The sequence below is a fragment of the Ascidiella aspersa genome, chromosome 3 (assembly GCF_963924565.1).
Source record: "Ascidiella aspersa chromosome 3, kaAscAspe10.2, whole genome shotgun sequence".
In the NCBI taxonomy this organism is placed as follows: Eukaryota; Metazoa; Chordata; class Ascidiacea; order Phlebobranchia; family Ascidiidae; genus Ascidiella; species Ascidiella aspersa.
The window spans coordinates 36,055,534-36,076,283 of NC_139449.1; the positions used below are offsets into that span (position 1 = coordinate 36,055,534).

The 20,750-nt window shown below is 35.4% G+C and overlaps 1 protein-coding gene across 1 annotated transcript; it reads left to right on the forward strand.

Annotated features, from left to right (window-relative positions):
* The first annotated feature begins 3,656 nt into the window (after positions 1 to 3,656).
* LOC146162758 (uncharacterized) lies at positions 3,657 to 5,450 on the forward strand. Its single transcript, XM_083385295.1, has 3 exons — positions 3,657 to 4,361; positions 4,530 to 4,783; positions 5,421 to 5,450. The coding sequence occupies exons 1-3, from the start codon at positions 3,686 to 3,688 to the stop codon at positions 5,448 to 5,450; spliced, it is 960 nt and encodes a 319-aa protein (XP_083241421.1). The 5' UTR covers positions 3,657 to 3,685.
* Positions 5,451 to 20,750: the final 15,300 nt, after the last annotated feature.

A 20,750-nucleotide genomic window follows, 5' to 3' on the forward strand; every position in this document is an offset into this window, starting at 1 on the left:
TTTCTTAACCTTTCTTTCAGCGACGCATACATCAAGCGTAAGTATAACAACTAAGCTTTGGCGACCTTAGTTTCTTAAACTTTATGCATACCAACAAATCATAAGGTATTAATTTTAATAAGGTCTAATTTTTACGAGCCATATATTCGTATTGCATCTGCAACTTTTATCAAATTTGAAGGAAATTCTGCTGAGAATCAATCTGAATAAATCAAACCTTGTAAACAACTGCTGCTTCTGAAACCTAATCAAGTCAAATAGCGACCCAGTTTTACTTGTAAATTTAAGGTTAAAAACCACTGAAAAGGCAAATCAATAACGCAACTAATTAGAGATGCGCAGTACATGGTTTTAAGTAAAAACAACCAAACCAAACCTTTACTGTCCCATCTTATTTTAACAGATTTAGCAACAAGAGGTGTCAATCAGTCCAGACACCACATATTTAAGTTATGTTTAACTATATGAGATAAAGGAATGTAAAGGCAAATTTAAAAGCAAGCCCCTGACTATCTGTTCGCATTACTACAACGCTATTAGATACACCTTTTTAAATGTGTCAAAGTCGTCGCATCCTATCACGTTGTTCTACAACATAGAACATTTCCAGTTGAGTTGCGGTATTTATGTCTTTCCGTGGGTGTTTGTTTCAAGTTACGTTTTATATTTACAGTTGATTTTCGGTAACAGCCTTGACGATTCCGCAACGGCGTTACACCACTCATCCAATGTGTACCAAAGTACTCTCAGAATCGCGATTGCTTCGTGCACTTTGATACCCCAGCTTTGTGATGTTGCTACAATGGCCGTTGCACAAACTACATTGCAACAAATACTCACAGAAAGCGCTTTAGTTTAAGTACTCCGCTCCAATGATAATGTCGAACACACAAAGCGCGTACATCGGGCATTGACTCTATTAAAATGAGTTCTGCGTGCTTGAGTATTAGGAATTCAACTAACGATAAAACTTGACAAATAATTTATAGTTTGTTTTCTCATGTTATTAAAAATGAGGGTAACTTTGTCATGCGTAGGACACGAGATGCTTTAAAAGAAACATAAACTAATTAGACTCAATTTTATCGGCTTATGGTAACATTTATGTAAAAAGTAAAAAATAAGAGCACGTCACAATAGATTTATAATACTTTCCATACATACAAAATACCCAACGCAATGTTGATATAGCATTAAAATTGGCCCTCGCCAGTCCGGTGAAATATAATTTGCTCTTGCCTGATTTTTTTGTCTGATGTAAACTGCATTTACTTGTTTGCCTCATTTGCCTTGTTTGCCTCAAGTATCTGATTGGGACTGACGCCAAGACCCAGGACCTTGTTAAAATACGGTGCCAGCAGCTTGGTGGCTTGTCCACTTCCGCAGCCAACGTGTTTTAAGGGATGATGTCACAAAGTTACGTCATTAAAATATGTCATATTGCAACTAATCTTAAAAACATCTGTTTTTTTTGTGGCTAACTTGTGAGCAAAATTCAGGTGAAACCGCAGTCTAAATCAAAAAAATGCGTTTATTTGATATAAATTGACAAAATGTCAATTTAAAAGAATAGGTGACTCGTCAAGCACATAAAAGAGTCTCGTATGTTGCGAGAAATATAGACATTTAATGGTCTATTTTAACTGACTTTTCACTTTGTTGAACTAAAAAACTTTAGGCTAAATATATAAACACACTTTAAAACATAGCAATAATGGAGAGAAGTGTGGTAGCTACCAAATAGTTAATGCAACACTTGATACAACAAGACAAAATCTGAGGTAGCCTATTCAAAGGCGCCAGTTTTTATTATTGTGACTTACAATTTATCTAACCACTGCACGTGTAAACAAACCGGGGACTGGCTGTGATAAATATTAATTGCTTCTAGTTTAAATCACGGGAGAAAAACAATAAAACTGCAGCAATTGGTGTAATGGCTACCCCATAAAAGGTTTAAGCCACCCCACTTAGGTTAGGTTGGAGACCACTGACATAGACAACTACAGAGGGTAGTCTTATTTTGCCGCCTTGAATCATCAAACGAACATTACTAATTCAATCAAACCAAGCTAGATCAACAAATTCCTAAATAAACCGCTCTGATGGGATCATATAGAATCCTAAAAATATAAGTTTTTATTAAATAAATATTTCATTTTTTGTACTTTTGTAATATTTAAGACAATATTCGTTAACTGTTTGCTCGGATTTGCTTATTCCTTGAGGTGTACGTTAAATCTAGGTTTTAAAGGCGATTTTGAGTATTTACTATATTAGAAAAAAAAACATTAAAACATTCAAATATTAAGGGCTGATTTACTTAATACTGCAAGTTGAATATTGTGCTTTTGCAGAATTGTGTTATTTTGAAACTATCGTTGATAGCTTATAAGCAACTAATTAGAGATAGAATATTTTTCAAAATAAATGTACACATCATTGTTTTGGCGAGTGGGTGTGGGGGTAAGGTTAAGTGAGGTTCCCTTACAAGTGTAATTTATTCAAAACGAAAAACATAAATGGGTTATTTTGGCTAGCCTAGAATCGCAATTTTCTTTTATTTGAAACTAATCGAAATTCTATAATTGTTCAAAATTGTAGTCCGGAGGCAATAAGCTTAGTTGTGTAAATCAAAGTTTCGCAAAAACACGAGAGAAAAAGCAGTTTTTCGGTCACAAAACTTCCAGCAACAGTTTCGATTTTATTCGTTGGTTCAACGCATTGTGCGCAGCTTAAGATATGACTATAGGCTATAGGAATTCCTGTAGGCCATTTTCAATTAGTTCAAACGCGACTGCATGATGACTAATAGGCCACGTAATGTTGTTTTCTATTTTAAGTTGCCGCTGCGTAATTTTGCTTTTTTGTGGTCTTAACACAAGTGGTTCTTAACCTATTTTTTGTATAACGATTCCATTTTCCTGTACCTTATGTCCTTTTACATCAACAGGAAACATATCAAACTCGTTTCCATGACCCTTAGCGTTGTTGTAGCGTAAATGTAGCTTAAATCCAGATACGAAATGTTCTTTTCAATACCAGCTTGTTTTTAAGCATGTCTATAGTTCCGTTGGTAAAGCGACGGCCTCCGGTATAACAGAGGTCATGAGATCGAACATTACAGAAGGTTAGTTGTTTTTCTGGCCTTCCTTTGATTTCATTAAAATCCTGATTAGGCCAACACATTTGGTAAGAGCCTTTTCCCAAAGCATCCTGTACATTATTATACCTTTAACTGGCTGTTTTATTTTCGTTTTTTGCCGCTTAAAAATAATTAGGTGCAGAAATGGTAAAACACTTGCAACATAAAGTGACGAAATATTTTATTTAAGCGAAAAAAGCGAAGCGGTTCTGTCGATTTATTAGTTGGACTCAGCAAAGCTAACGTATTACAATATTCTATTTTAAGCGAGTGACTACCTATTTTTCCAACGCTGGTTGCAAAAACTGAAATTGCTGCAGGTCAAACAGAAACAACAAAACCTGAAAAATGCGAAAACGTGAAATTTTTGACGCGAAAACGTGAATCATATGTTTTGACTTTACCGAGTCATTCCGAAATACGTCAATATATGTTAGAAAACAAGTCGTTTTGAAAGCTATAAAAGCACGCATATTCACAGCATCGACACACAACCTTCAAGATATCTCAAGGAAGATAAGAAACTACAACAACAGAGGAATGTTTCAACTTGGCGTTTCAATTCTTATTTTGCTGCAAGCTTGCAATTCACTCGCCTACGCACAAGTTCAGTCCAACGACTTCGTGTGCAAACCAATTGGCAGCTTGTTGGAGATGCAACAATTCAACGCCGGAGGTCACTCACCACCACTAAAAGGAGCTCAAGGACTTCCAGGGCGGAGAGGCCCCAGAGGTTTAGCTGGCCCGAAGGGTTTACTAGGCCCTAGGGGTTTAGCTGGGCCCAGAGGTATAGCTGGCCCGAGGGGCCCAGCTGGCCCTAAGGGTTTAGCTGGCCCCAGAGGTTTAGCTGGTCCGAAGGGTATAGCTGGCCCAAAGGGTTTAGCTGGCCCGAGGGGTTTAGCTGGCCCGAGGGGCCTAGCTGGTCCTAAAGGTTTAGCTGGACCGAGGGGCTTAGCTGGTCCTAAAGGTTTAGCTGGCCCCAGAGGTTTAGCTGGACCGAAGGGTATAGCTGGCCCAAAGGGTTTAGCTGGCCCGAGGGGTTTAGCTGGCCCGAGGGGCTTAGCTGGTCCTAAAGGTTTAGCTGGACCGAGGGGCTTAGCTGGTCCTAAAGGTTTAGCTGGACCGAGGGGCTTAGCTGGCCCGATTGGCGCCACAGGACCACAACCAATTGTTGATTGGAACAGAATTGAACGAAAAATAGACCAGAAAATTAAAGGTAGATTCCTAGGTCAAATTTGTTTGAGTAATCGTTAAGATCAAATATAAGTAAGCATATAATTCTTTTTCGCATCTTATGGTTTTAATCAGGTCGAAATTTATCTTGCAAGGGTCAATGTGATTTTTAATTTTACACATTCAGTGCAACATGTTATTTATGTTTTAGAATTGTCGCGATGCCCTGGCGTTCTTTTCAAAGGATCTTGCTTCTGGCTTCCACAAACTGTCGCATCTCAAAAGGACGGAAAAGGCAAAGCCGCAGCAGAGAGTCTTTGTCAGTTCCACAACGGAACTCTGGTTGATATTGAAAGTGAGGAAATGTACGAGGCGCTGTATTCGTACATTCAGCGTGCATGGAACTTGTATGTGGACTACCCAAATAAAAACTTCGTGGCAGTTTGGTTGGCTTCAAGATACGAGGTGGGTAGCTTTTACTTTATTATCGGCATTACATAAATTTACATTTTAATTAGAATAAAAATACAAATCCGTTTTCATTTTATTCTAAAGCAAACAGCAGTTTTAAATACAGCAGTGGTCTCCAACCTTTTTAATTAGCGATCCAAGTTTAACAAAAATAAAATCGGAATTTACATTGCGACCCCATATTGTTTTCAGATATCATTATAAAAATATTTTAAATAGTTCCAACAAAGTAACACGATCGAATATGCGTGGATTATACACAATTCCAGAAAAAACAATTAATTTTAATTCAATAGACACTCGATTATTAAAATTACCAGCGGAGCTGTTTTTTCATTACTATGCCTGGTAGCAACAGTTTATATGTGGCTACACATGTGCAAAAAAAGATTGCTTTAGGAAAGTTATATTTAACAAATGAGTTTGTATTTAACACACGAAAAATTTGTTTTACCAATATATCACATTCAGTGTGGTGGTAGCGCCTGCACAGTATCCACTGTTGTTTTGCAAACGCGGTATTACTTTTGCTTGCGCAATTTTCGTAAACTTTGGTAAAATATTGCTCAGAACCAAATTCAATAAATCTAATAACCGCATGTCATGCTCCAAATTTTTCTTAATTGTCCAGTTAGCTGCTGAGCAGCTCATAAGAGCCTAAAAGCTATTTTATCTAGAAAATTCACTTAGTCACGTTTATTAGTGTGACGTCATTGTAAAGAAATACGTAAATAGTAAAAGAGCAGGAATATGGTGAGTTATGGCGACCCCACAAAAATTTTAGGCGACTCCAACAGGTTGGAGACCACTGCCCTACAATACACTGAACGTACAAGACACAAGCCATCAAAATCGGAATTCTACATTTTATCTGCACAGAATGGAGAGCTACGAAGTTCGACTGGCGGAAGTGTTTACGCGCGTTGGTATCCGGGATATCCATCAGGTTCGGTTCAAGCAGTGATTTGGTATATTGCAACAAATCCATCAAGAGGATCTAGCATTGGCATGTATAATTATCGGGATTCAAACTATAAGTGGGCCGTTCCACTTTGTCGTATTGAAACATCAAACTAACACACTAACACCGACGATCAAAGAACATTATGCTTTGTAACACCCCCGAAAATGTGTCATTTATTAGCCACTCGCTCGTCGCATATTGAGCATTATAGTGTATTAATCATTTTAAGCGTTTGCGTTATTATATGGATTATACAATGTAAATAAACAATTAACGACGTTCGTTTGAATTGTAGTAATACTAAAGTTCCATCCGCCTAAACATGGTAAAAGCAGTTTAGAATCTCATCCTGAGCACATCCGTTGGTTGTGAGGAGCCGCATCTCCTCTAAAAATGCTGATTAAAGCTCTTGAAGGTTTGTATACGCTCCGTTCCCTTGCGGAACTTCACCCCACAGAGCCTATTTTTTTTTTCTTCAAAGTAAAACATTTAGGCTACAGAAAATATTAATCGATTTATTCGATGACATCCCTATGAGTGGATCGCTGATATTCACCTTATTTTCATTAGTTTGATTGCTAGAATACAGGACTAAACGCAAACATTCGTGTGAAGCTCAATAAACTGGCGAATTATCTCGTCTAAAAACTTAATTTAATTTAAAGAGTACTTCTCAAGATAAAATAGCCATGTTAAAGCATTATACACATTAGCGATACAGAAAATGGCGTTTCTGGTAGCACGGTCACAAGTTCAAACATCACTGCAAGTTAGTTTTACGAACAGGATGCAGCAGGCAATGATGCTATGGTCAGTTCTCGACTTGCTTCTTCATGAGCCTGCGTAGCTAAGTGTGTGTGTGTTTTTTTTTTTTTTTTTTTTTTTCTTGCATAGAATTTCTGGGCCAAACAAATATCGAAAAGACTTTTTTTTTAAAAGGTTTCCGGTGTTTTTTTGATATGTGTATGGTTATCGTTAGTCCGTACTACTTTAGAAATGTAACATCACCAATAAACAAATATGTATCAAATTGGTTATTGTAAAAGTCCCTGTATTTATTTTTAAATTTAGTTTAAGGCTAGCAATTTGTATTTACCATTGGTGTGTTGTTTCTATAGCAACCTCCACGGGCAACTTGAGCTTTAACCACCAGTAATAAAGATCCAGTCGGGCCTTAACCCAATCAGTTGTGCCGATAAAAAGATAAATCCACAACCAACATAGAGTTGTTAATCCAATATCCAGTGGTAGTAAGGGGAATCACCTCTGATAAAGTCTTCTGAAGCAAGAAATCCATAATCCGTTTGCCATCAGCTGACTGGCCGCATTAAACAACACGGTATAATTTCTAGGGTACATTGTTTTATTTATCAAAAAAGGGTACATACAAATATTAGACAATTTTAGATTTTATAGGAACCCAGTTCATTTGTTTGAGAGTAGGGGTTATTCAGTTTCCTAGGCAAACCTTTATGTTGAAATGAGATCAGTAAAGATAATAAAATAACTTTTTTCAACTGTTTTCTTTTCATGTTAAATCCCTAAAAGTGTTTACTCCAATAAACGCAGTACGCATATTTTAATTATCATTTCTTCAATTTTAAGCATAGAGAAAAATAACTAATTGTTTTTTCAATATAACATTTTAGCTTCGATTTCACAAACAGCAATGCTATTTAGAACAGTTTTTAGGGCAGATGAATTTTTTACAACGCCATTCATTCATTGGTTAGGAACCTGGGCTCTTATCAAAATTAAATAAATTTACTGAATTCAAACCTTAATGTAATCTACGACCAAACGTTACTTGAATTTTTATGACTGAAAATCATTTCGCACCCAAGTGCACCCCACAACCTTTTGTTCAACATCTTTCGTTTGCTGACTCCACTCTATAATAATACAGCAATTATGTTTGGATAGTTTTGCAGGAAAACTTATACATCGCAGAAATACCGCTTGTGCCGTTACACAACTTTGCTTTCGCTAATTTTCCTTTAACCCAGCTCAACTGACAGTAGCTGCATTTAAATCTAAGTTTCACCAACAAAGAAAACTAAAACCCTGCTAAACTGACAAAAATGTAATAATAATAAATAATGGCGCCTAAATATCAGCAGGCTAAATGTTCTATGTTACGAAACAAAGGCAATTGTTCGAATACTGAACTGTCAAAGCAGTAAACAATAACATTTAACTTTACGTTATGGAGAGTCTTAATTTAAGGAAAATAATATTGTTATCAGCAGTATTATTAACAATTTAATAAAAACATAAAAAGCCAGGTATTTTCATGCTACACCTCATCCATTAAATCAGGGGAGTGCAACCTGCGGCCCGCGGGCCAAATGCGGCCCGCGGAACCAAAATCTGTGGCCCGCGGTGTGCTTTGGTTTTTAGCCCGCACCACTAAACATTCAGGTAACTGTTAAAATATTGAAACTTCCTGACTGTTCCTTAGTCTAGGTCGCCTTATATTACATGTAAATTTTTATTTTATTAGAATTAAAATAGAATGTGACCCTGACCTGCTAACATATTAGAATAGGATGTTACCTGCTAACAAAAATTAAACTACAAAATGTGTTTTGGATGCTGTTGCTGAAAGGCCCGGCAGTATGAAAGGTTGCACGCCCCTGCATTAAATAATACCAACTCAAACCGGTTTCAAATAGAACTTGACCAAATTTTGGAGGGAAATGCGAAATTTGGCAAGGCTTGTTATTTTTACGATTTTTCAAAAACTGGATTTTATATGTAGAATTTAATATTTTTTTTACAACCTGGTATATACAGCCACCTCAACCTTGTTTATGCCCAAATTTCGGGCAAAAACAGCAGGTCTTCAGTCCACTTGTTTTATGATTTTTTCTCTTTTTTTTTTCTCTGAAAAATCATGTCGACTTTGGTTAACGAAAACAAAAATATTTGAAGGGTGCCGTTTAAAAAAAGTTTAAGAACCCCTGCTCAACACGATATTTCGACTAAACAAAATCTTAAAAAGAAAAACAGACGGGATGAAACCATGTTTAGGTTCGGCAAACAGTATTTCAAGTAGCACTTACAAAAAAAAGCCTGAGGGGCCACGCCCCCGAAAATTTATAAGTATTTTACTCCTAATAATTTTTATTTTATTATTTATGAGCAGTACCACAACAGTCGATCACAGACTTGCCACACCTTCAATTGTCATGAACTGTTACGTCACAAAATATGTAGTTAATATTACGTTTTGCTATATATTTATGTAGTCATAATAGTCTGTTTTTGCTCTTGGAATGGTGGAGTATTGCGTTGACACTCAGTCAGTTGACATTGTTTGTTACTACAATGAGACAAGCTGAACAAAAAAAGGTTCAAACTGAGTTCGAACCTCACTACAGGCGAGTTGTTTTTCTAGCCTGCCCTGCTTGCATCTTTGATCGACAGATTCAGTCAGTCTGCAATGGCTTTCGGTGTTCTAACGATAGATAAGCCGTATAATCGTTGGTCAAAAAGCATTTTCAGAAGGGCTAGATCACAGTTGTAAACGCATATGTGTGGGCACGTGTTTCATTGACTGATGACTTGTAGTGAGACTTAGCTTGTTTTTATTCCAAAGACTTGACTTGAACTTAAATTATTTTGCAAATGACTTGACTAGGACTTTGTCATTTCACAATAAATTACATACGACTTGTTATCGGTCAACCCTAATCTCATTTATACTGCTGTCCAACAATATTGACCTCTAGATACCAGAGATTTAATGCAGTTCATTGTGAAAAAAAAGACGCACGTTTTGTTTAAGTGTGGCTAACGGGAAAGTGAAGAAGGTAAACGAAGGAGTTTGTTCAACACCAGCAGCTTACAAATGGAGAATTTTGCAAAGAAGTCGTCAGCAATTCTACTTTTTTTAATTACTCACGTTTATCTTCCACGAATGTGCATTTACCAGCTCAAATTGAAATATCCACTTATCAGAACCCATGGGCGCCCGCAGGGGGTGCAAGGGGGGCACTTGCCCCCCCTGGAATTTCAAAATGTGATTATTAGTATTATTTGTAAGTGTAGTATGTATATGAACGTTAAAATAATATACACTTTCCATTGCCCCCAGTGGCGTATCCAGTGGGGGCGAGAGTTCTTACCACCCGTTTTGTAAGTGATATTATCGTTTTTGGTTCGTTTTTGTCATGGTTTAACAAACTGTTCGAAGCGGCGTGCTTTTTAAGTAATTGGGTCACGCGTCTTAATCTAATGCGAATCCAAAATCGACCGCAAAACGCCGTTTTTCGTCTTTAGTTTGGTCGACCGTAAACGCTGGATAGTTTTTCTCTTTCCTTATTTGTTTAGGTCAGTGGTTCTCAACCTTTTTTCTTTCGAGGCCCATTTACCTTGCAAAAAAGTTCTGTGCCCCAATAGAATTTTTATGAAAGGAAAAACTTTTAGAAACGGATTCTTAAAAGGAGGTATAATAGTGACTGTCGTGCGCGTTATAAATTTTTAAGTAAAGATAGTTAACGCAAAATTATGCTCTTTCAGCATACTCTAAGACCACGTGCTAAGTGAGCAGTAGACACGACTTATTTCCCCTTAACCACAGCTTGTAATTTAGCTGATTTGGCATGTATAATTTTCGGGAGTCAAACTATAAGTGGGCCGTTCCACTTTGTCGTATTGAAACATCAAACTAGCACCGACGATCAAAGAACATAATGCTTTGTAACACCCCCGAAAATGTGTCATTTATTAGCCACTTGCTCATCGCATGTTGAGCATTATAGTGTATTGATCATTTTAAGCGTTTGCGTTATTATATGGATTATACAATGTAAATAAACAATTAACGACGTTCGTTTGAATTGTAGTAATACTAAAGTTCCATCCGCCTAAACATGCTCAGAGCAGTTTAGAATCTCACCCTGAGCACAGCTATTGGTTGCGAGGAGCCGCATCTCCTCTAAAAATGCTGATTAAAGCTCTTGAAGGTTTGTATACGCTCCGTTCCCCTGCGGAACTTCACCCCACAGAGCCTATTTTTTTTTCTTTAAAGTAAAACATTTAGGCTACAGAAAATATTAATCGATTTATTCGATGACATCCCTATGAGTGGATCGCTGATATTCACCTTATTTTCATTAGTTTGATTGCTAAAATACAGGACTAAACGCAAACATTCGTGTGAAGCTCAATAAACTGGCGAATTATCTCGTCTAAAAACTTAATTTAATTTAAAGAGTACTTCTCAAGATAAAATCGCCATGTTAAAGCATTATACACATTAGCGATACACAAAATGGCGTTTCTGGTAGCACGGTCACAAGTTCAAACATCACTGCAAGTTAGTTTTACGAACAGGATGCAGCAGGCAATGATGCTATGGTCAGTTCTCGACTTGCTTCTTCATGAGCCTGCGTAGCTAAGTGTGTGTGTGTTTTTTTTTTTTTTTTTTTTTTTTTGCATAGAATTTCTGGGCCAAAAAAATATCGAAAAGACTTTTTTTTTAAAAGGTTTCCGTTGTTTTTTTGATATGTGTATGGTTATCGTTAGTCAGTACTACTTTAGAAATGTAACATCACCAATAAACAAATATGAGTCAAATTGGTTATTGTAAAAGTCCTTGTATTTATATTTTTAAATAAAGTTTTAGGCTAGCAATTTGTATTTACCATTGGTGTTATGTTTCTATAGCAACCTCCACGGCAATTTGAGCTTTAACCACCAGTGATGATATAGGGCCATTTTTATTTTAACCTAAAAAAAAAAAAATTTTAACTTTATTTTAACCTAACGAAATTGCTTGTTTGTAGAGGCCACAGTTCTTCCTTGAATTGATGCCAGTTACCCAAACATAATATTTTGTCGATTTCAGACCCAAACGTGATATTTTGTTGCAAAGTCAAGGTGTATTATGAATTTTAAAAAGTGCATCGTTTTTTTAGCGATAGATTAAGCTTGCTTAGGCATTTTTGTATTACAGAATGTCAGTAGGCTATTCCTAAAATTCAAACTGTTGATCTTCGAAAAGACCACGTTTATGAAGAGGAAGTGTTTTGTAACAACCAATAAAAAAAATGGACACTTTGCGATAAAAGTTACTGCAGATCCAAGTGGGCATTTTGACATTTTGCCTGCTTTTACGGGTTAATATGGTTTAATTGTGTCGCAGTTCCTGATTTACAATGCTTCCACGACAATATTTACATAAACTACTCTCAAGAAACACAAAAACTTTGTCAAAAGCCATAATTTGACAAATTTTGACTTTATTAACAAATTTTAACTTTATTGTAAATTTTAACTTTATTTTAACCTATAAACTTCTTAGTAACAGTCCCCTAGGTGCTGAAAACAACTTTATTCTTTGTTTCGTGGACAGACGAGGTCCTTAAAAAATTTTAACTTTATTGACTTTTGCGGGCCCTAGTGCTAAAGATCCAGTCGGGCCTTAATCCAATCAGTTGCGCCGATACAAAGATAAATCCACAGCCAACATAGAGTTGTTAATCCAATATCCAGTGTTAGGAAAGATACTCACCTCTGATAAAGTCGTGTAAGCAAGAAGTCCATAATCCGTTTGCCATCAGATGACTGGCCGCATTAAACAACACGGTATAATTTCTAGGGTACATTGTTCTATTTATCAAAAAAGGGTACATACAAATATTAGACAATTTAAGATTTTATAGGAACCCAGTTCATTTGCTTGAGAGTAGGGGTTATTCAGTTCCCTAGGCAAACCTTTATGTTAAAAGGGGACCAGTAAAATTAATGAAATAACTTTTTTCAACTGTTTTGTTTTCATGTTAAATCCCTAATTTAAGTGTTTACTCCAATAAACGCAGTACGCATATTTTAATTATCATTTCTTCAATTTTAACCATAGGGAAAATGACTCATTTTTTTTCAATATAACATTTTAGCTTCGATGAGTTATTTCACAAACAGAAATGCTATTCTTAAGAAAATTTTTAGGGCAGATGAATTTTTACAACGCCATTCATTGATTGGTTAGGAACCTGGGCTCTTACCAAAATTAAATAAATTTACTGAATTCAAACCTTGATGTAATTTGCGACCAAACGTTATTTGAATTTTTAGAACTGAAAATCCTTTCGTACCCAAGTTCACCCCAAAAGCTTTTGTTCAACATCTTTCGTTTGCTGATTCTACTCTATAATAATACGGCATCTCTGTTTGGGAATGTTTTGCAGGAAAACTTATACATCGCAGAAATACCGCTTGTGTCCTTACAGAACTTTGCTCCGCTAATCTACTTTTGACACAGCTCAACTAACAGTAGCTGCATTTAAAGTTAAGTTTCACCAACAAGAAAACTAACACAGCTAACCTGACAAAAATGTAATAATGATAAATAATAATGGCGCCTAAACATCAGCAAGCTAAATGTTCTATGTTACAAAACAAAGGCAATTGTTCGAATACTGAAGTGTTAAAGCAGTAAACAATACATTTAACTTTACGTTATGGAGAGTATTAATTTAAGGAAAATAATACTGTTATCAGCAGTATTATTAACAATTTAATAAAAACATAAAAAGTCAGGGATTTTAGGGGGAAACACGAAATTTGGCAAGGCTTGTTATTTTTACGATTTTTCAAAAATGGCCTTTGTATGTAGAATTTACTATTTTTTTTACAACCTGGTATATACAGCCACCTCAACCTGGTTTATGCCATAATTTCGGGCATAAACAGCAGATCTTTAATTCACTTGTTTTATGACGTTTTCTCTGAAAAAATTATGTCAACTTTGGTCTAAAAAACAAAAATATTTGGAGGGGTCCGTTTAAAAAAAGTTTAAGAACTCCTGATCAACACGATATTTCGACTAAACAAAATCTTAAACAAGAAAAAACGACGGAAATGAAACCATTTTTAGGTTCGGCAAACAGTATTTCAAAATATAAAACGTACCTCAAGATGATCTGAGCTCAAACAGCCACTGTTTGGCTAATAATAAACACTTGAATTGGCAACTTGTACCAAGTAACTGTTTGTATTTAATACCACGCTTATTTATTTTCTATCAGGTCCAAAAATGGAAATGGGGCAATAGATTACGTACTTTTTTTAGTATCTGCACCCTCATCTACTTACCAGTTTGTGGATCCGACGGAAAGACTTACTCGAATAATTGCAGTTTGGAAGTAGAAAGTTGCATTTCGTGAGTAAAACTCAAGAGTTTATTTGTACAAATGTGGTCTCACTATTTTGCACTTTTAATTTTATTTAGACATTTTTTAACCACCATAGTAATGTTTCTGCAAATCTAATTTTTAAATTTAAATAAACAAAAATTCTTGTATAACATGTAAACGATAAGACGACCTGACTTCATGTTTCGTATCAAATTTACCGTTTTGTTCTATTTGGTTTATTTTATCAAGTGTTTCGCAACCTTTTTCGCGACGACCCAAATACTAAGCGTAATTAAAACAACAAAGCGGCTTGAACCTTAATCTAATCTGCCTGAGAAAGGTGCATGTAAACAGGCTTAATAACTGTTTGTGTTTAATAACACGCCAATTTCTTTTCTATCAGGTCCAAAAGAGGAAATGGGGCGATAGATTACGTACAAGCGGGAAGTTGTCCCTGTGAGAAGTAAGTGCAAAACGATTTGTATAGCAGATTTTGAAAATGTGGAACGTTTAGGTAAAACATGCGTGGTTTATTGGATGGTAAAATGTGAAAAATACCATGTGTGTAGTTTATGAATTTTAAGCATTGATTTAAATGTAAATCTTAGATCTCTTCTTTTATGGTTGAACTGTCAACGAGGAAGTCATACATTTTAAAAGTACATTGCTGCTGTGGTTGGTTCTTTACTTGATAAATCCTGCATATCGTGTTACAATATGCCACCTACTTTTGTATGGGGTTTGATATTCATTCTAAGTTTAACTGAAACCTCCAGTCATTATCTTAAGGTTTATTCAAAACGTTTACAAAATTAAACCTACTTCTGTATGGGCTTTGATATTCATTCTATATCCAAATATACAACTTTCAGCTAAAATATTTGAGATTATCCAAAATAACAAATTTTCTTTTACCAAAATCCTTTCAGCAATTTGTGAAACCCTTCTCAGTAAAATAGATTAGATCTTGGCTAAAAAAATCGGTTAAGAAACCTTGAGTTGAGGGTTTATTCAATTGTAGTACAACCGCCGTATATTTTTAGGCCGTGAACCAAGATCCTTGCACAAGTCTGTGGAAGCGATGGAACAACTTACGACAACGAATGTTTGATGGAGATTGCAAGTTGCGAATCGTAAGTGAACACATACGAGTACACTACAATATGTCACAATACATGTAGACCACAATACAAGTAGACCACAATACGAATAGACCACAATATATCACAATACAAGTAGCCTAGAATAAAATACGAGTAGCTATATTTACGAGTAGACTACAAAGCGAGTTGAACACAATACAAGTAAACCACAATACGAAGTAATTCGCATTTCAATTATTGAAAATAATCATTTATTTTTTGGTAAAATTAGGTTTTATCCTAATTTTTTAACATAAAACAATTTGTTTGGTATATGTTGTGCTTTTTTGGTTGAGTCATTAATTGTAATCAGATCAGTTTTAATAGTTTAGCGTTTTATTTATTATAACAATGACAATATTTTGATGTTTACTTGCTCTAATTATGACTTGACTGGGACTTAAATTGCGCAACTGATGACTTGGACTGGGACTTTGTTATTTTATGAATGACTTACATACAACACTGTTATCGGACATCTGTAATCCCATTTGTACAGCTGTCCAACAATATTGACATCTAGAGATACGTGACAGCCAAAGTTTAATGCAGTTCATTGTGAAAAATGACGTACTTTTTTGTTTAAGTGTGGCTAACGGGAATGTGAAGTTACGAAGGTAAACGAGGGAATTTGTCCAACACCAGCAGCTTAAAGATGGAGAATCTTGCAAAGAAGTCGTCAGCAATTCTACTTTTTTAATTACTCACGTTTATCTTCCACGAATGTGCAATTACCAGCTCAAATTGAAATATCCACTTATCAGAACCTAAACAACAGTAAAATGTCCTGATTAAGGGGTTGCTTCTGGATAAGTAAAATGGCTAAAATTGCTTTCGTAAATGACGATAAACCTCGTCTAAATTATTTGCCAATTTTTAAACAAACCGCTTTATTCTTTGTACATACATCTCTATGATTTTACAGGGCAACTAGAGCGTACTTTTTAAAAAATCGCCCGATTTAATATTTTTGACGAAAGGTAGATTTCGCCAAATTAAGTTTAGTAAAGCAATTTATCAAAAACTAGGTGCTCCGTTTCTTTGTTTTGGACTGATTATTTAAACGTTAACAGAAAACTTGTTGCACGTTATTTAACGATATATATTCAGTATTTTAACCTAAGCGCGAATAATTACATCTCTCTGATTATTTAATGTTTTCACGCATACCTATTTATCCAATAAATATTCTTTTAAACAGTTGTTAGAATTTTTTACTTTGCTCGAAGATAAGTCTTAAGTATTCTATAAAACCTATGTAGTTTTACGTCAGTTTAGACTTTAGGGCCAAGGAATTACTGTTTGTAAAACCCATGCTGAAGTATTATGCAGTTTTTGTATGTCCTGCTGCTGTCACATGCAGGACGCAGGTGTTTAGCTGTTTTATCATTACAAAAATTCGAAAAAACTATGGCAGATCTAGTTAGAATTGGATACATTTATATTACATGAGTTTACAAATGTAAATACTGCATGTCACTTGAAAAAAATGGTTGGTCTGTCTGGCAAATCTATCATGTTGAGTAAATGTTTCGTTTTAAACATGGTGTTGACTTGAGCCACTATAGCAGTTAGGTTTTCGTGGTTTATGTGATTAGTCTAGATTTCTGCTGCATATTTGTGCATGATTTTCCAATGGAACAACAAGTGTTTTTGAAATTAATTGTTTTGTAAAGTTTTGACAGCAAATTTCCACATGTATGTTACTGTTACACAGGAGTCATCAATTACTGCAAAGTGCAAAAAAAGTTATGTAACCTCAAATCGTAAAAATCTGGAAAATCAACATTTTTTTTCTTTCCAAACAGATTAAGAGAGGTATATAAAAATATTATAAGCTTTTAAGGTAAATTTAAACTTGTTGAACCAACTCCAGTTGTTTAGTTATAAAACTTACATTAAACCAATATATACAATGTACAATTTTATAAAGACATATTTTCTGGATTTAGTGGGCCTTGAACAACTTTAATCAATGTCTGTGTTTTTTTGGTTCTTTGTGCAAAAACATATTATTTGTGTACTGTATAATGTATATGAACTTTTTCTGATAGTTAAAGAAGCTCTTAGAATCCTTAAACCAGTGGTTCCCAACCTTTTTGTTGTCACGGACCCCTTTGGACAGATTATTAAATATGTGGACCCCTACTGTCAAGTTTGAAACGAGGCGAACTGAAGCAGGAAAACTCAGGAATTTTACACACAACAATACGGAAAACTTTGCATCATCAAATATGATATTATGTAACTGAAGAACATATTTGGCAAACGAAAGCTGAAACGCGTAACCTAAAGCCCTATTTAAAAATTCGTAAGATAACTTAATATTAATATGAACTCTAAGATTTGGCTTATGGCAATTAATTAATTTGGGTGTTTAAGTGTTGATAAACACGTAACACCTACCTAAATTTTACCTGAAACTTAATTAACATACTATTGAGTATTCACTATTGTAATAATTATGCTACTCAACTACTGTACTGTGTCAAAATGTTGAAGAACGAAGAACAACAGAACGAACGAACAAAAGTTGAATAAACAATTGACATAATACTAAATTAAAGAAACTAGAAAAAAGTGGGGAAAAATATATAAATAAAGACAAGATAGGCTGACTACCAACCCGCTACATCTGCACAGCAGGAAAGAGGGCCAGAGGTTTTTAGCGGGATTTGCGCCTCGCACTGTTAGGACTTAGTCGCCCTTCACCAAACGATTTTCCTCGGGGATATAAATAAAAAATGTGAGGTTAGCGTTTGGTTGAGGGTGGGTCAAGTTATTATTAATAATAAACATAATATTACTTGACCCACCCTCACCCAAACGCTAACCCGCACCCTAACCCAAACAATATGCGTTGTGGTATGCGGTATTATTATTTATTTTTTTTTTTGCATAACTTTTCACGTACAATAGTGAAAGAGCGTCACTTTGTCAACGTTAGCAAATTTAATGAGGGCTGTTGTTGCCTTTCCTGAACTAAACGACTAATCTGTGGTTGAGTTTTTGACAATGCAACATGAATGTCATCTTCGTCCTCTGCCTCATATCTATTTAACTACATCCTGGTGTTTTCATTCAAATATTAACTAACTATGCATGCCACTCACCTATATGCTTACCGGTACATATCTATTGGCCTAACAGTATTCTCCAGCTGCAAGCACTGGTGTCGTTCCCGCCAATATGAGATAAACCAGGGTCGGCAACCTTTTTCTATTCGCGGACCAATACCAAACTCAGAAAGGTCTATGTGGGCCGCACAAAATGCTAACTAAGAATTTTGTTACTAAAGTGTTAAAAAAAACTTTTAATCAGTTGGGCCTCGAAGCTTTTTTTGCACTTAAAAACTTTTTTAATTACATTTAAGGAGGCAGTAAAGTGTTGCGTAGCGAGCACGATTTTATTTTGGTGCACTAACATTTCTTTCAAGTTTTTATTACACTGCCGAAAATAAATAATAAAAAATGTCAAAAAATATATGCCCAATATTTTTGAATATAGGCTACGTTTTCCGTTTGTTCGCGACGCTCTTGGCAGCCTTCCACGGCGCAACGGTAAAGAAGCGCTGATCTAGTTCAAAAGACAGCTTTAAAACGTAAACGAACTGGACGTAGAAAGATCATTTGTGCGAAGCGTGAAATTTTTCGATCTTACGTGGTTAAAATAGTCAAAAAGTAGGCCTATTTAAAATAGGCTCATGTCTAGTGTCAAAGAGGCGGCCAGGATCCGGCCCGCGGGCCGTAGGTTGCCAACCCCTGAGGTAAACTTTGGTTGCACCTCATGCTTTCTATTACGTAATGGACGAGCCAATTCTGATTTGACTGCAATCGACATGCGTTGGCTTGAGCTTGACACCTGTGAAATTAAAGAGAGAAATGGAAGTTAAACGATCGCTTTTCTTTTTTCCCAAAATTCGTCAAGGTAATCACGGACCCCCAAATGCTTTCTCACGGACCCCCAAGGGGTCCGTGGACCCCAAGTTGGGAACCACTGCCTTAAACCAAGTAAAATATATTGCTTTTCTTGTGTACCTTGTGTAGGCTTTGGTTTTTTGTTGTACATGCACTACAGCAATAAGATTAAAGTTAGAATAACAACATGGTCAGAATAAAACACAGTTCGAAATAAGACCAAAATAGGTCAAATGGCTAATAGTTTGAATAAGGTTGAAACCCAAATGGCCTGAATAAGGTCCAAACCTAGCCCCAAACCCACCCCTAACTTCATTACTAACTTTCATTGATAATAATTTCAACCCTAGCCTAAATTATAACCCCAAACGACGGCAAATATTATAGTGCGAAAAAAGCGCTGTTCAAATAGAGGCGCACAACTGTTAATGCCAAGACTAATATTGGAATGCCAGCCAAATTGTCACATACCTTCTCCACTATGGTTTTAGATTTAAATTAGGCCATTTATATCTTAACCAGAACGCTTTAGGTCTTATTCCAACAGGGTGAGTTCATATTAGCTCTTATTCCGTCATACATATTACTCGTACTTGGGTAACTAAAGAAACATAAACACTGTCGATCCCAAAACACAAGTATTCTACCTTTAGATGTATTACTTCCAATGCACCCCGCAGAAAAAAAAAGCTACAAAAAAAGAGTTTACAAATTAAAAAAATATTTAAAACTGCAATAGACCCATCTTCGCCAAAAGCCAAGACTTGTTACAAAATTTGGATGTGCTAATCATCTGAAAGTTGGGTATGTTTGAAAGTATAACGTAGGTAATAAATTTATACCTAATTAAAATACCTGCATTGGTGTATATTTCCTTAATGGATGAAACTGTGAAACAACAAATAGACTACAAATAGAGGTTTTGCTTGAACAAATAGACTAATATGTAACTGTGAAACAATAGACTTAGATTATGGGCCTAATATAGTCTTTACAATACCAATCATTACAGTTAAATATGCTTTTTATTGCATATACCGGTAACTCGCTTTTTTGTTTTGAAATCGTATAAGTATTGTAAAATAGGATTGGCTTCTACATAGCAGTAAGCAGTTAATAAATGTTCAGATTAAGAGACACTGTTAATAAACTTAAATGCAACTTGCCAATATTCTTGAGTAAGTTGATTTCGCTTTTTGGTTTTAAAATCCAGCAATTTGGCATTAAATATATAAACATTGTATAATAGCATTGGCCTATAAAATAAAACTAAGCAGTTAATAAATGTTTAGATTAAGACACTGTTTATAACCTTTAGTGCAGCTCAACAATTATAGAGCACTGGGTTGGTGTCCAGGGCCACCCTGGTTTGCCTGAGATCATAGACCCCTGGCATACAATTAATCAATTACAATCCGGTTTAACGTTAAGTAACCTATCAAACTTTCACAGGGTTATACGTACCTTAGTATACAGAACATTTATACATTTATGTATGTTGTTTTATCACAGCATCAAAAAAAAAAATTACTATATTGCCATGACCATTTTCTTAAAGAATTTTCATCCTACATTATATACTGTTACATTTTTACAATGGCATGACACAACATATCATTGTATACTTGAGTGCATTTCAATCCCTTTCTGCCCAAAAACGTTTGTTGACAATGTTGTTATCTGACATGGTGTCACAGACTAACAGCTTCATGTTTTTCGCTAACATATATCTTGTCGGACTGTTTTTAACTAAATACTGTTTGGCAGACATATTCGCTGCGAAAATTTGATAGA